Below are 14,156 nucleotides of genomic sequence, written 5' to 3'. Positions count from 1 at the left end.
CCCCCCGCACCTAAGTGCCCCGCCCGTGCTGGCCATCCCTTCTACAATAGCCAAGACTCTTGTAAACGTTCAAGCTTCGGAGTGCCCTCAGTGAAGTTCTACACACAGGTAATTCCCCACCTTAGTTAGGCCCCTGGAAGGGTGAGGTGGCTTTTCTCAAAGGAGCCACCCACAGGGTACCCCAACAGAGCCTCCCTGTAATCCAGAGCATGTGGGCAGCAGGTGCAGCCTTGGGGAGACCCCAAGCATGGGATTCCCAGACCCCAGAGCACTCTAGCTCTGGACAAAAGGAGGTGGACCAGAGCTCGACAGCTCTGCCTTCGTCTCCTCAGCCCCTGTCCTGTCCTGCTACCTGGGCTCAGGTGACCTCTGCCAAGGGAGAAGAGAACAATGGGTTCTTTTGATAGGGAAAGGAGAGCAAAGAGGAACAGAAGCTGCCAGGCTGTAACATTAGCCCAAGTCCCTGTCAGATTGTGAGAGATGGGGGGGGGGGGGTTGCTCTTCACCCTGCTCTCAGCTGGGAGGACTGTCCTCCAAGGCCAGGGCCTGGGGAACCTGGAGTGTCTGTCAGGGGCTGAGAAGAGCTCTCAGAAGCGGCTTAGGGAACCGGGAGGAGGGGCACATCCCCCTGCCTGCAGTGGCTCTGCCAGAGACTGGGTGTGGTAAACTCAGATTCCTGGCCCAAGCAACTTGGCCTCTCTGTGTGGTTGTCATCTGACACTGGTGCCCATGTAGGCAAAAGCCACAACAAAACGATGTGGCCTGGGCTGGGCGGGCCCAGGTGGTCAGGAACACCACACCATTTATGTGGGGTGGGGGGTTCTGGGTGGGGACTCTGCCGCAGCCCAGCGCGGGCACCTAGGCCTAGGTCTGCACACACCAGGGTGTGGCTACTGGCAGGTGCCTGGGTTTCACTAGCGAGGCAAGCAGGCGTGTGGTCTCCCTCCCATCCCACGATCGTGTGGGCTCCGCTGGCCGGACCCCCACACAGGCCCCAAGCAGTGGTCACTATGACTAGGTAGGCTCTGTTCCCTCAGCTAGTCTTCAGTGGCCCTATACAGAACCTAAGCAGGCTCACTGGGTTTGAGGTAAATGTAGTGGGTTACAGAGGTCAACGGCAGGTAAAGACACTGAGCTCCGGGAGGTGAACACAAGCTCAGGCCTCCCACCCGTGATCTCCCCTGGGAGATGCCCTCGGGAATATGCTTAGGCTGCCAACCACGGGAGACCTCAGTTTCCTTACCTGTGCAGTGGGGACAAACAGCCACCTGTGAGTCCTTGCGAGACGGAGCAGAACGGAGGGCAAACGGCGCCCATAAGAAGCAATTAAACATGGGGCTGGAGAGATGGCTCAGCAGTGAAAAGCTCTTGCTGCTCTTCGGTACCCAGCACCCACATGATGGGACACAAGCACCCCTAACTCCAGTTCCAGGAGCTACCCTCTTCTGATTTCAGGAGGCATCAGGCAAGCACACGGTGCCCATACATACATGCAGGCTTACATGAAACATGCTTACAGATATATATATAAAAAAAACTAAAATAAATAAAGCAATTAAACTTGTTCACTACACCAGCCTCCATTAGGGTGTTTAGCAATGTCTACTTCAAGGAAGAGGAAACTGAGAACAGACAGGCTGATCAATGTCTACACAGTCACATGGTGAGAGCTGAATCAGAACCCAGGCTGTATGGCTCCCAGTCTCTGCCCTAACTACTGTAATACCCAGCTCTGATGCCAGGTGCCCAGCTCTTGACCTAGACTGGGTCCCCTGGCAGCCAGCTCCTTTTTCTGGTTAGGTTATGGTCACAACTCCAGCCCAAGGACAGATAACCAATCATCCATGGCCCTAGGGCAATGTCCCTGTTTTGTGTGAGGTATTTTGCTGGCACTGGTGTAAAGGAGTTTGGCTGGAAGAGGATGGAGGGAAAGGCCTAGAACTGGTTTAGAAGCTGGTGTCTGTAAGCTGTTTGGGCACTAGGCTTGTGGCGATGCCACACGCCAAGCCCACGATGTGCTGCCTGAGAGCCTGGCCTTCAGGGTGGCGCTCCACACTGTGAGTAGGCCTGTGCAGGAGCGAACCCTAAGCCACACAAGAACTCCTGTGTGGAATCTGACAACAGCCTGTGCTCCATTTGATTCTGTGGCCTTTAGCCGTGCACTCTGGACACATGTGTATAGCCCTTCGTGTTACACTGGATCTGCTTACTTCTCATTCAACCTAAATCTAACTCTAAATCTAAGATCATCTCCATTCTAGAGATGTTCCGCCTGCCAAGACCTCCCAGTGAGTGAATGGGGCCATCAGGGGCTAGGTCAATACTCTTCATTGGACCAGATGCTTCACCGTGAATAGAAGCCACTGCATTCCATCCTGTTCTCATCAACGTGGTAGAGTGACCGGGCATGGTGGGGTACACCGTGAGCCCTTCATCTTAGTATTTGAGATGGTTAGGGTTAGATAAAGGCAGGTAGATCTCTGAATTGAAGGCCAGCCTGGTCTACATAGCAAGCTCCAGGCCAGACAAGGCTACATAATGAGACCCTGTCTTCAAAAAAGTCCAGGTGCAACACTCCTCTAAATGAGTCCTTCCTGCTCTTGGCTGAGGCCCCACAGTCCTCCCGGGCACCCACCTTCTTCCTTCTTTATCCACCCCCCGCCCCCATGCACCCTCCTGTTCTCAACCGAAAGCTATCGGAAGCCCCGGGTGTCAACTGACAATGGCTGGAGACATTATATGTGATCACATCTGGGCAGAGGCATGAAACTGGCATCTAGCCAGAACCAGGGTGCTAACTACAATGCCCAGGACAGTCCTCTTAGCACAACTGGCCCCAGATGTCACTAGTGAGGAGGGTAAGGATGTCACCAGTGAGGAGGGTGAGAAACCCTGCTCAGGCCATCCTCTGACCGTATGGAGGGAAACTTGCCTTACCTTTCTAAACTGTCAGTGAGACACCCGCTGACATGATCAAAGCCGCACAGCCGGTACAGCATTCCCCTGGACCAAGAGTCCTCCAGAATCTGACTTTACTCTCAAAGTACACCCTGCCGGCTCTAGAATACTTCAGAACCCTAAGGTCCAGCTAGGTGCATCCGACTCCTCCCTCCCATTTACCCCCTAGACAAAGAATGTGAGGCCACAAGCCCTTCTCATCCCTACGTCTGAAGGGCAAAGGCCTTACCAATTCAAGTCTTACAGAGCCAGGCCTCGGGCTGTACAGACCAAAGGTTAAGACAGAATAGGAGGACCAGGTCAAGGAAGAAAGAGCCCCAGTCCACTCCCACACCCCGTGATGGCCAGGGATCCAGGGGCCACATTATTTGGGTGGTACCAATGGAGCACACTAGAGGTAGGCTAAGATCCCTTCACGGCAGCCCCACCCTAGCCTCACCCACAGCACACAGGAACTGAGGTCTGGGTTTATCCCTTCGCTGAGCCAGTCTGTCTGGTTTCTGCTGGACTTGGCTACCTTTTCCCAGTGAGAGATCCTAGCATCACCAAGGACAATAGTGGCACCTGGGGGTCACTCAGGACAGCTGACCGGTACTGGCTGTAGGTCCCACCCAGCACTCGTGATCGATTCCCTCAAGAGGAATGAGGGTGGCAAGCCCCGGGTGTCACCCTGTTCATAACACCTGCACCAGATGACGAACTGTGGCTTAAAAGCCAGCCAGTGGAAGAAGCACTAACCTAGGGAAGCTTGCTTCTAGGGGCAGGCGTCACAACAAACTCCAAGGTGACACCCCCACAGGTGAGCGGGGCACCCGACATCCAACTTCTGGACACAGCTCTAGGAGGCGCCAGCCAGCTAACAAAGCCCGGCAGCTAGGTTTCCTGCTAACCACGAAGCCGTCTTATTCTAGATTTCCTGAGGCACCGTGCTAACCATGAAGCTGTCCTATTCTGGAAGACTTCTGTGTAAAAACCCTCTGCATAGGTGATGGCGGACACTCTCCTGCTTCGTTCGTAAACAAAAGATGTCTTTGGGTCTGGGTGAGCCAACTTCTGTACTTCTCAGATGGAAAAGCAGAAGAGAGCCCGAAAAGGAGGGCTCTTCATTTACCAGCTCCTTTCGGGGTGAGGGGAAGTCCAAACCAGAGCCCCAGGAAACGGCATGGTTCCTGGCTGGAGCCAAAGCTCAGTGGTGGATGGCTTGGGCTCAGTCCTCAGTACCAAAAAAGTCAGAATCCCACCTATGGACATGCCCCGGAGATTCAGACCCCCAGGGGAAAGGATGGCGCTGTCCCCGACCTACAATCGACTTCCGACATAGATCAAAGCAGACTGAGAGGCTAAGAGGCTAATTACCCCCAAGCTGCTCCAGATGCTGGGTGCCAGGGGCTGGATGGAAGGCAATGAGCCCCGCCACTCTCTTAGCCTTCCGAGGCCCAGATTCCTTGGGTAGGCCAGTAGAGCTCCTGGGGCTTCAGATGCCACCCTGCCCCACTCTCTCAGGTGCTGGTCGCCCCCAGGCTGGAGCCTGCTGCACCTAGCCTGCAGGGAAAGCTTTTTCCATTGGGACAGCATCAGTAGGAATGGTCCTTGAGGCCACAGGGGCCGCAGCATCATTAGGATGTCACGTGCTTTCATCTTTTCTGTCCCTTTTAGCCTCCTTGGCAGCCCTGTGACAAAGCAGGTAGGGCTGACTGTTTTGTGCCTGTCATAGGTAGGAAGACAGGGACTTGGTGGAATAACTCTGAGTCATGTGTAGCCAGGGAGAGACCTGGGACAAGGAATTCCAGCTCCCAGGCCCCATGTCCGTCGTTCCTAGACAGCACGGTGACACAGACCTTTTGATCCCAACCCTCAAGAGACAGAGGCAGGTGGATCTCTGTGAGTTCCAGGCCAGCCAGGGCTACATGGTGAGACCCCGGCTCAGAAACAAACAATGACAATGTACCTCTTCCTAGAACTGTCACTCTGTTTCCCAGTTAGGATTCCCAGGGGGCTTTTCAGGCAGTGTCACTCCCCAGCCCCAGCCCCTGGAGAAGAGCCCAGGCCAGGTTTCCCTGTCCTCCCTTACCCCTTACCTTGTTAAACTGGAACAGGTCCCGCTTCAGCCTCTCCCGGGCAGGGTCATGTCCAGTTCTCAGGAACCGTCTCATCTTGCTTAGTTGTGGCCCCTACCACAGACCTGCAGAAACGAAAAGTGCCCTTGAGCCCAGGCCCACAGTTGTCCAGGCCCAGAATCACCCAGGCCCACAGTTGTCCAGGCCCAGCCTCACCTAGACCCGCAGTTTCCCGGAGCCAGAATCATCCTGGACACAGGTGTCCAAAGCCCAAGATCACCCAGGCTCACAGCTTCCCAGGCCAGGATCACCCATAACACAAGTACTCAAGACTCAGGGTCGCAGGCCCAGGCCCACCCAAGGCCAGAATCACCCAGGCCCCAGCTGCTGAGACCCAGGCTGGAACCACCCTGCCAGGAAGCCAGCAGCTGCCAGTCTCTCCTCTTAGGTCCAGCTTCACCTGCACTTTCCTGAGCTTCCACCACTGCAAGGGCCCAGGATAGGAAGTCAGTGAGGCCTGGGAAGTTCCTGGAGGCCTGGGCCTGTCTCTCCCTGGCTGAAACTCTAATGCCACCAGTTACCATATGGGAGCAGGAGAAGCTGGGGGAGGAAGCCATTTAGCCCAGCTTTATAGGAACAAAGAAGGCCAGGAGGCCCTAAGGTTAATTAGCTTAATTGTTAACCTGTTTTCTGAAAGAAAAAAAAAAAAAACCATAAAAATCCAGAAAGAAACTTCACAAGCCTCCCTCAGAGCGGCTGGCTGGTGGAAGCAGGGCTGTCCGGTGGAGTGCCTCGATCAGTGCCTCAGCTGGGAAAGTGGGGGAAGGACCTGGGGCAGTTTTAGCAGGAATACCCAGGTGGGGTGAGATCAGCAGAGCTGGGCTCTTCAGGGAGCCCATCGAAGACTCGTTTAGCCAAGTCCATAGCGCTAGGGACCCAGGTCTGGATCTACGAGGCTGTTGGCATCTCTAGGTTAATCCTAGCTCGGCCTCACTGCTAATTCCCAGTGGCAGCTCCCTGAGCTATGACTGGGCACCTAGAAGGGCTTCTTTTCAGATGTGCATGGTGGCACACATGTAACCTAGGTGACTGGGGAGACGGAATCAAAAGTTTAAAGCCATTGAGGGGTACAAAGTGAGACCCTATTTCCTGCCACCCCTAAAAGAGGCTTCCTTTCTCAAGGGCCCCAGTGGAACCCAAACCAAGAGAAGACATTCTATCTGTACCGAATAAAGCAAACAGCTCAGGGCCCCCAAAGCACCCACCTACCATAGGAAGCATTCCCAGCCCAAGGGGGAAACTACTGTGGACTCTCCTTGGGGGAGGGGACATGAGTGGGTGGCTTTGACTTTCAGTGCACAGTAGCAGTCTCCTGCTGACCATCTTTGGCACTGGGCATGTTCCTAGGGACACAGGGGCTCGGGCCCATTATAGAAATGGCTTCCTCCTTCACTCCACTCTAGACAAAAAGAGAGAGCAAACATAGCCGAGCCCCTTTAGTGAGGAGCTCACTGCGGGTAGGGCCAGACAGACAGACAGGCAGGCAGGCCAACAAAGTGTGCAAAGTGCTTAAGCTGGAGCAGGGGCGACGGGATACCCAGCCTCAGCTGGGGGAGGGAGGTGTTTCCTATCTTAGCCTAGGCCGGAAAGATATCCTGAAGGTTGGGGGCGGGGTGGATACAGCTCAGTGGTCAGCACTTGGTGGCAGCATACAGGCTCTTGGTCCTCAGCTCTGCAATCAATCAATTAAATGACCAGGACTTTACTTATGAAAGGACCCTGTAGATTTATTTAAGACTAGAGCTCCCTAGTTGCTGGAGGCAACCCCCTACGGCCTCTAGGGGACAAGACAGTGTGTGTGTGTGTGTGTGTGTGTGTGTGTGTGTGTGTGTGTAACTAGGGCTTGTCACACCACATTCAGGTTGTGAAAGAAGGGTAGAGCCACATCCCCTGCAAATGCAAAGATCAGCAGGACAAGCCACTTCCAAACCAAACACTGGGGACCAGTCCCTGGGGAACTGTCACCCTCTGGGGACAATCAAAAGGTCATGATTTGCAGTGGGGGAGGGGGAATAGAGATTAGGGATTTCACATTTTTAGGGAAGCAAGACCTCTGCAGAGCCTCCCACTCTCCGGGGTGGGGCGTGGGGGTTGGTGAGGAAGTCTGGGTACCCACCCGAGGCCCCACAACAAGCCAGAGAACGAGCATGGGGGCATCAAGTACTGGGGGCTCCCGGGACTGGAGTGAAAACAGGCCCAGCCATCTCGGCCTCTGAAGAGACAGCTGAGCTGGCTAGCTGAACATTCCAGCCGTGGGGGAGGGTGGTGCAAGCTTGTAAATCAGCAGCTACCGCTCCTGGGGTGCAGGCTCTCCCCTCCCCAGTCGAGGTCACTGGGTCAGAAGGCTCAGGAAGCTGGGAAAGACTCCCTGGGAAAGGAGAGAGACCAGCAGAGTCCAGGAAAGGGACAAGAAGGGACCAGGGCCATCTGTGCAAAGGACCCCATACCAGCTCAAAGCAAGGTGGTGAGTGGCAGGAGAGAGGGGACATGCCCCACTTGGCCAGGACAGCAGACCACTCAGTGCAGGCAACCTGCCCAAGTGCCCCTCTGACAGCAGACCACTCAGTGCAGGCAACCCACCCAAGTGCCCCTCTGACAGCAGACCACTCAGTGCAGGCAACCTGCCCAAGTGCCCCTCTGACAGCAGACCACTCAGTGCAGACAACCCACCCAAGTGCCCCTCTGAGTGTTTGCTGTTTACCAGGCACTGTTCAGACCCCCTGAATGTACCTGCTGATATGTTTTAAGTTTTTTGGTTCAAGTTGTCTATGCTCACTGTCATCAAATCACTGAGGGGGAATCCTCCTGCAGAGGAGCGTCAGTAATATGTGGGTACCAGGTGCTGAGCACCTCTGCCCTCTGTTGTTTGTTGAGAGGCGAAGCAGAACACATCCCTGACAGGAAATCAGGCCACAGACTAAGCAACTTACCCAAGGTCACCACTGCACAGCAAGTGGCAGAACTCAGATCTGACCCCAGGTATGACTAACCCTGGAATCGAGGGGCTTATAAAGGCGATGACAGGAGAGCCTAATTATATGGCTGCAGTTAAAAGGCAGGGGCACGCGCACATACTCCCACAGGCCATGAGCTCAAAGCTAACCAAGCAGTTTGGGACCAGATGTCTGGTCACTGCTTTCAGAGTCTTCTTAAGAACTAGCCAGCCGGGCTCAGTGACCTTGCAGGGGAACCCTGCTCAGGACCCCATTGGCCAGGGAGACAGAAGAGCGACCTAGGAGCTGGGACCAAGGTGGAGGTAGAGCAGGCTTGGGGCCAGTATAACTGCCCCAAGGCAAGGCATGAAAATATGCTACCCCTTCTTAGAGAAGGACAGGTTCGGGCCTGGCTAGGCTCAGTTCAGGAAGCCCCCTCCCCCACCCCAGGCCATCTACTCCAGATAAGTGAGTTCTCTAGAGGAGCCTGGAAGTTATGCTGGGGCTGTGAAGTCTGATATGAGCAGGTCCTGTTAGCCTATGGCTGGGAAATGGGGAAGTAAAACTAAGACCAAGGGGGACAAACCTACAGCCCCCAGGCACGCCAACTCCCTGGGTCGACAGGAATGTCCTGAGAGATGTCCTCTGGCAGGAGGGAGAACATAATGGGAGGGGCAAAGCAAAGCAAGATGCTGAGGTCAAGGACCCAGGGGCCGGGGGTGGGAAAGCCTCGCTGGGTGTCACAGCCTCGCTGGGTGTCACAGGTGAGGTCTTTGCACTATGCCTTCACAGTACTCTACCCAGGGCACTCTGCCTAGGGTGCCACCACACAACCCCACTGCTCAAATGCTCCCTCACCCCAGTCTAAAACTGTCCCCTCCCTGCTACTTTCTCCTCATTATCCCCTACTCAGGACCTCAGTGACAGGCATTATTGGCCACATAAGGTTTGGGGCAGGGCTAAGGGTCAGGCAGGTAGAAGAGGCATGGTGCCCCTGGGCCAGGACAAGGATTACATTCCAGGAGCACTGGGCCAAGTCCAGGCTGAGATCATGGAGAGACTTGCAAAGCACTGCACGGCACTAGAAAGATGAAATGGACAGCCAGAGGCAGGGCCTCAGGGAAGGCTGCTCCATCGGGTCCCCTACCATAGCCCCAACCCCCAACACCTCTTCTAGCCCTTTACTGGCTCTCTGGCTCCCGCTGCTCCGTCTGAAGGATCTTCCTCAATACTCTAGCAACAGGATTCAAAAAAGCCTTCCTCATTTGAGCCCGTCCCGATCGTAAATGCTTAAAGTGATCGTATTTTAGGCTAGGGGTTAGCTCAGTCAGAAAAGCTGTTATCTTGCAAGCATGCGGACCGGAGCTGGACCTCCAACGCCCAGGTAGAAGAGCTGGTGTGAGGTGTGTGCCTGTAATCTCAGGGCAGGGGCTGAGAGAGGAGGATCCCTGGGGCTCACTGCGCATGCAGTCTAATGTAGGGTGAGTTCCAGGTCAGTGAGAGATCTGGTCTCAAAAAACCAAGGTGGCCAATACCTGACGAATGACACCTGAAGAAGACATGTCCGTCCTACCACAAACATGAGCACACACACGTGTACACACTCACATGCATGAACATGCACATACACCTAAAAATTAATAAAATGAAAGTTACTTAGAACGGCAGGGGTGGGCCACCCGTCCATCTCTAGCATTAGCTATCAGGAGAATAAGAAGCAACCTGAAATGACCAGTAACAAGGAACCCGTGAGTGGGGCTCAGCCCTGCCACAGAAGGCTTGCTGCGAACAGAACAGAAGTCTATTTAGTGAGAAAGTAGTGTACAGGGTTAGAATACACTGGAAATCATCTCAAAAAGGTTATGGCATTGATGTTTGGTTTATCTGCAGGGTACATAGGCTCAAAGGGGAAGAGACAGGGCCCTGAAGTGCGATGGGATGGCGCGGGGGGGGGGGGGGGGGGGGGGGGGGGGGGGGGGGGGGCTGGGGAGCTGTCTCCATCTTGTTGGTGGAATTGCTCTTTGGACACAGGGTTCCTGTCTAGCCATATTGACCTCAGTAAACCGGACACCACATTATATATAGGTACAGAAGCCGGGAATGCTCAGTAAGTCAGCTGACTGGAACCAGGAACTAAGAACTGGCAAAGAGGTGAGTTCAGGAGCTCCCTAGGGTCCAGAAGCCCTCAGACCCCCACATCACACACCAAGAAGGAACTGCAGCAGTCATTTGGGTCACCACATGGCTACCTGAGACTGGGCTTCTGTATGGAAACAGCTTCTCCACCCCAGCTTCTAATGATGGCCCAGTCTCGGTCTCCATCCTTGCTGGTCACACCCTCTGTCCAAAACCAGACCAGTTCTGATCCCATAGGGACAGACAGTCAGGGCTCAGCCTAGCCCATTGGAGCTCAGCTGACCACACAGATCTATGCTTTGTATGTGGAACCAGCCTGAGAGCTACCTGTGGGCAGTGATCTGGCAATTTCCTTTTCTTACCACTATCAGCCCCCAAAATTCCTGTCAGGAGAACATTCCTGGGCCCAAGATAGGTCTAGTCCACCCCTTGACACCTGCCTGAAAAACACAAAAAGAAATTGCAGCAGACTCCTCCTTTCTTTCTCTCTCTCTCTCTCTCTCTCTCTCTCTCTCTCTCTCTCTCTCTCTCACATTTTCTGCCCCACCCCCACAGGGCTACGCACTGGCCTTCCCACACTTTCCTCCAAGTGGGGAGCAGTGAACATGGAGAGAGAGAGCAACTGCACAGGGGTGGCCCTGTCTCAGGTAGCAGATCTGACCATACCTGGGTAGGAGGACACGGAGACCTCCAGGTTAAACAGCTCTAAGGGGGGGCCTGAGCTAATTTGTCCCCATGCAAAATGAGGTGTGGCCAAGCTGGGCCCATCTGTCCTGGAGCTGTGGGCAGGACAGTCCTCCAGAAGAAAGGCCTTAAATAGCTCAGGCAGTTAACTGATCTGCTGGGAGGTCCTCACACTGCTGGGTACTGCTGGGTTGGCCTAAGGGACAGGAGGTGCTGGAATCATGCCCAGTGACCCTCCTGCTCTCTAGGAGCACAACTGTGGGATCCAAGTTCTCCTCACCTGTCCCCTGTGCTTGAGTGTCCCACAACATGTCACTGATCTAGCAACTGCCTCCTCCCTTGCCCAACATCCTGTGTGAGGCAGTGCTGGCGTGTCTCTAGCCTGGTGAGTGGCGGATGTGAGACCACCCCTTCACCTCCCACAGCTAGAGCGGCAGGGCAGGGCCCTAAGTCACCACAGCAGCTGCTATTGTCTGTGCCAATTCAGATGTCCATGGCTACTTTGCAAAGGCCCCTGGCAGGACTGACTGACCAGCAAACCCCAAATAAAGGATACTTTTCATGCAGATGGGGCCTAGGAGCTCATGGGACTGAGTGAGGTGGCTGTTGTCAGGTCAAGAAAGGAAGAGAGCTAGCTATGGCTAGATGCTGCTAAGCCCCTCCCCTCCAGTTCCTTTGGTTTCTGCAATTACTGACGTGCTGCTGATTCCAGCCCCAAGCAGGAGCCAGAGCCCCAAGCATCTACTCTAGAATCATTGGTATACTTTCAGCTGTGTTGAGAGTTCTAGCCAGTGCCAGCAGGGAAGGGACCCCGAAAGCGTGGGAAGCCTGAACACAAAATCTCCCAGATGCCCATTTAACCTTCTTCTGCCATCTAAAACCAGGCTCTCCAGAAACGCAGTAAAGTGTACCCGAAACAGATAGGCAGCCTGACTGGGTTGGTTCCCTGGCCCCAGGCCGACCTCATCCTAGGGCCTCCCCTTCCAGCCCTTAAACACAAACCGTTGTCCCCAGCAGTTAGTGACAGGAAGAGGGGACCATGCCAGTCCCATCCAGTTGTTTACCCAGGGCCACACTCAGAGGTACTCAAATTTTATTTTCAGAATTGTCTTGCCTTCTCAAGTCTTTATCTCGAATGCCCCTCTCTTGGCAAGTCTAACCTGACATCCAGCTCTACCCCAAACGGATGGCACATCCCGACTCCATCTTTGTTTCTGCCTACCCTATGACTGGTGTCATCTGCTAATGCATGATTATTAGCTGTGTTTATTTCCTGTCACTCAGAATCTCCTAACCCTTTGAAAGGAAGAAAACGCCATGACAGGGACCTTGCTTTAAGGCCACCTCCAGTGCCCAGGACCAAGACACAATGAGAACCTACTGTTAAATCAATGATTAGGCAGATGGACAGTCCAGGGATTAGCTAGGCATGGTCTTCTCTAGTCACTCACCATGAAGATGCTGAGGTGGAATCGACAGGGTCCTAAGAGAACAATCCTATCCTGCTCTAGAGACTCAGGCAAAGGCTACTCAGACGCCATAGGAGCATCCTATGAGGTAACTTTGTAGGTCCTGTCACAGACTGTGGCTTCGGGATAATCCACCTCCTTGACAAGATCCCAGAATAATATTATTAAATATTAATACTATTTACCCTGAGAATACCAAGCCAAGTCCCTCCAGAGAGAGCTCTAGTCTCTTGCTGAATTCCTAAAGGGTAGAGTCAGGTACCTCTTGGCTTCCCTGTCCCCACGCCCAAAGGAGCCTCTCCTAGCTCAAGAATTCTTCGTGGTTCCTGGGAAGGGCAAGTGACTCTTCAAAGGACCAGTTTTCTCTGAGGCAGGGCAGTCGGAGAAAACCATCTCAAAGAAAGCTGGGCCCAGCTACGGATGGGAGACAGGGACGGCAGGGAGGGCCCAGCTGCGGATGGGAGACCGTGGAGGGCAGGGAGTACAGGTGGCTGTTGGGCAACTCCCATCTCCTCTCCTCTCCCCTGCCTAAACTGTACCTGGGCAGAGGAAAACAAAAGTTGCCAAGCAGACCCGGCCTGCCTGGGCTCAGGAGGAGGGAGAGAACAGTATCACCGAGGGAGATAAGAGGCCTCCCGGAACCAGAGCAGGGCGAGCTGCCAGTGCTGCTCTGAGGAGCCACCTTGCAGAGGCAGAGGCAGTTTCTCCAGCCTCCCCTGGTACCCAACTCAGGCGTCTCAACAGCTGCTCCTGGTTGTCTTAGAAAACTAGGAAGCTTAGTCTCCCCACAGGGTCCCAGAGGGTCCGTCTGTCTGTCTGTCTGTCAGACCCACTCAGGTTCTCCTCCAGGATACCAAGTGGCTACCAGCCGAAGACAAAGACTCTAAATTTCCCCCGTACCCCCTTTTCTTCCCTGTACCCCCTTTTCTCCCAGGGCAGGCAGGAGTGGGGAGAAAGGAAGGGAGACCTCCAAGTGTGACTGGGCTTGTTTAAGGAAGGGCAGAGCTGTAGAGCAATGCCTCACTCCCCTGCCCTACCCCTGACAGGGTGTAGAGCGGATGCAGTAAGCCTGGGTGGAGAACAGAAACAGGAGAGACAGATAGACAGACAGACAGACAGAGTCAGTCAGTCTCAACTCTTAACCCCGGCTTTCCCAAAGAAGAAGTGAATTTTCAAGTGTCAGGGGAAAGGCTGTCAAGGCCAGAAGAGGCAGCACCCTTCGTCCTCTGTCCTCCCCCCGCCAGGTATGGCTTCATGCTAAAAGTCACAGAATCATGACAGCACTGATTTTGCAAGTTCCCACAGCTGGCTAGGTGTCTACCTAAAAGCTGACTAGGAGGGACTAACTGGGCCCTTTTCATGCTTCTGGGGAAATTAACAAATTCTGCATTGTGGATGCCTGCTATGGACCAGGTCATCTGAGCTCAGGATTTCCTGTTCTCAGCAAGCTGGGAAACCCAGGCCCAGAGTGGCTAAGTGACAGGCCTCGGGCTATTCAGCAAGAACTGTAAGGTAGGATTCACAGCACTTGGTGCCTGGGATGAGGTACTGTGCGAAGACAAGACAGAGGGCAAAGGAATCTGCCTTGCTTCCCACTTTCTGAATGCATTTGTTTTCTAATGTAGATTTCCATTCCCTCTTGTTTTTGAAAAAGGGTCTTGGGGCTGGGGAGAGGGCTTAACAGTTAACACCACTTGCAACTTTTCCAGAAGACTCCATTCCCAGCAGCCACACCACCGAAAGGGCCTGTGGCTCTGATGTCTCTGTCTGGTCTCTGGAGGCACCTACACACATGTGGCATACACAGGAATTTAAAATAAAATAAGATTGAGAGGCTTGTCTCGTAGGCCTCCTCCCCC

General features: G+C 54.1%; 1 protein-coding gene across 5 annotated transcripts in view; it reads right to left on the bottom strand.

The window, feature by feature from the left end:
• Llgl2 (LLGL scribble cell polarity complex component 2) overlaps positions 1-14,156 on the bottom strand; it is a 35,104-nt gene that overhangs the window by 18,704 nt on the left and 2,244 nt on the right. For all 5 annotated transcript variants that reach the window (XM_031353012.1, XM_031353014.1, XM_031353015.1 and 2 more), the window contains exon 2: positions 5,037-5,140. In XM_031353012.1, the coding sequence (XP_031208872.1) occupies positions 5,037-5,111 (75 nt within the window). In that variant the 5' untranslated portion in view covers positions 5,112-5,140. The remainder of the gene's footprint in view (positions 1-5,036; positions 5,141-14,156) is intronic.

Source organism: Mastomys coucha, unplaced genomic scaffold (genome assembly GCF_008632895.1).
Source record: "Mastomys coucha isolate ucsf_1 unplaced genomic scaffold, UCSF_Mcou_1 pScaffold5, whole genome shotgun sequence".
NCBI classification, from domain to species: Eukaryota; Metazoa; Chordata; class Mammalia; order Rodentia; family Muridae; genus Mastomys; species Mastomys coucha.
Note: the sequence above shows the minus strand (reverse complement) of the source record. Positions and strands in the feature narration are given on the sequence as shown.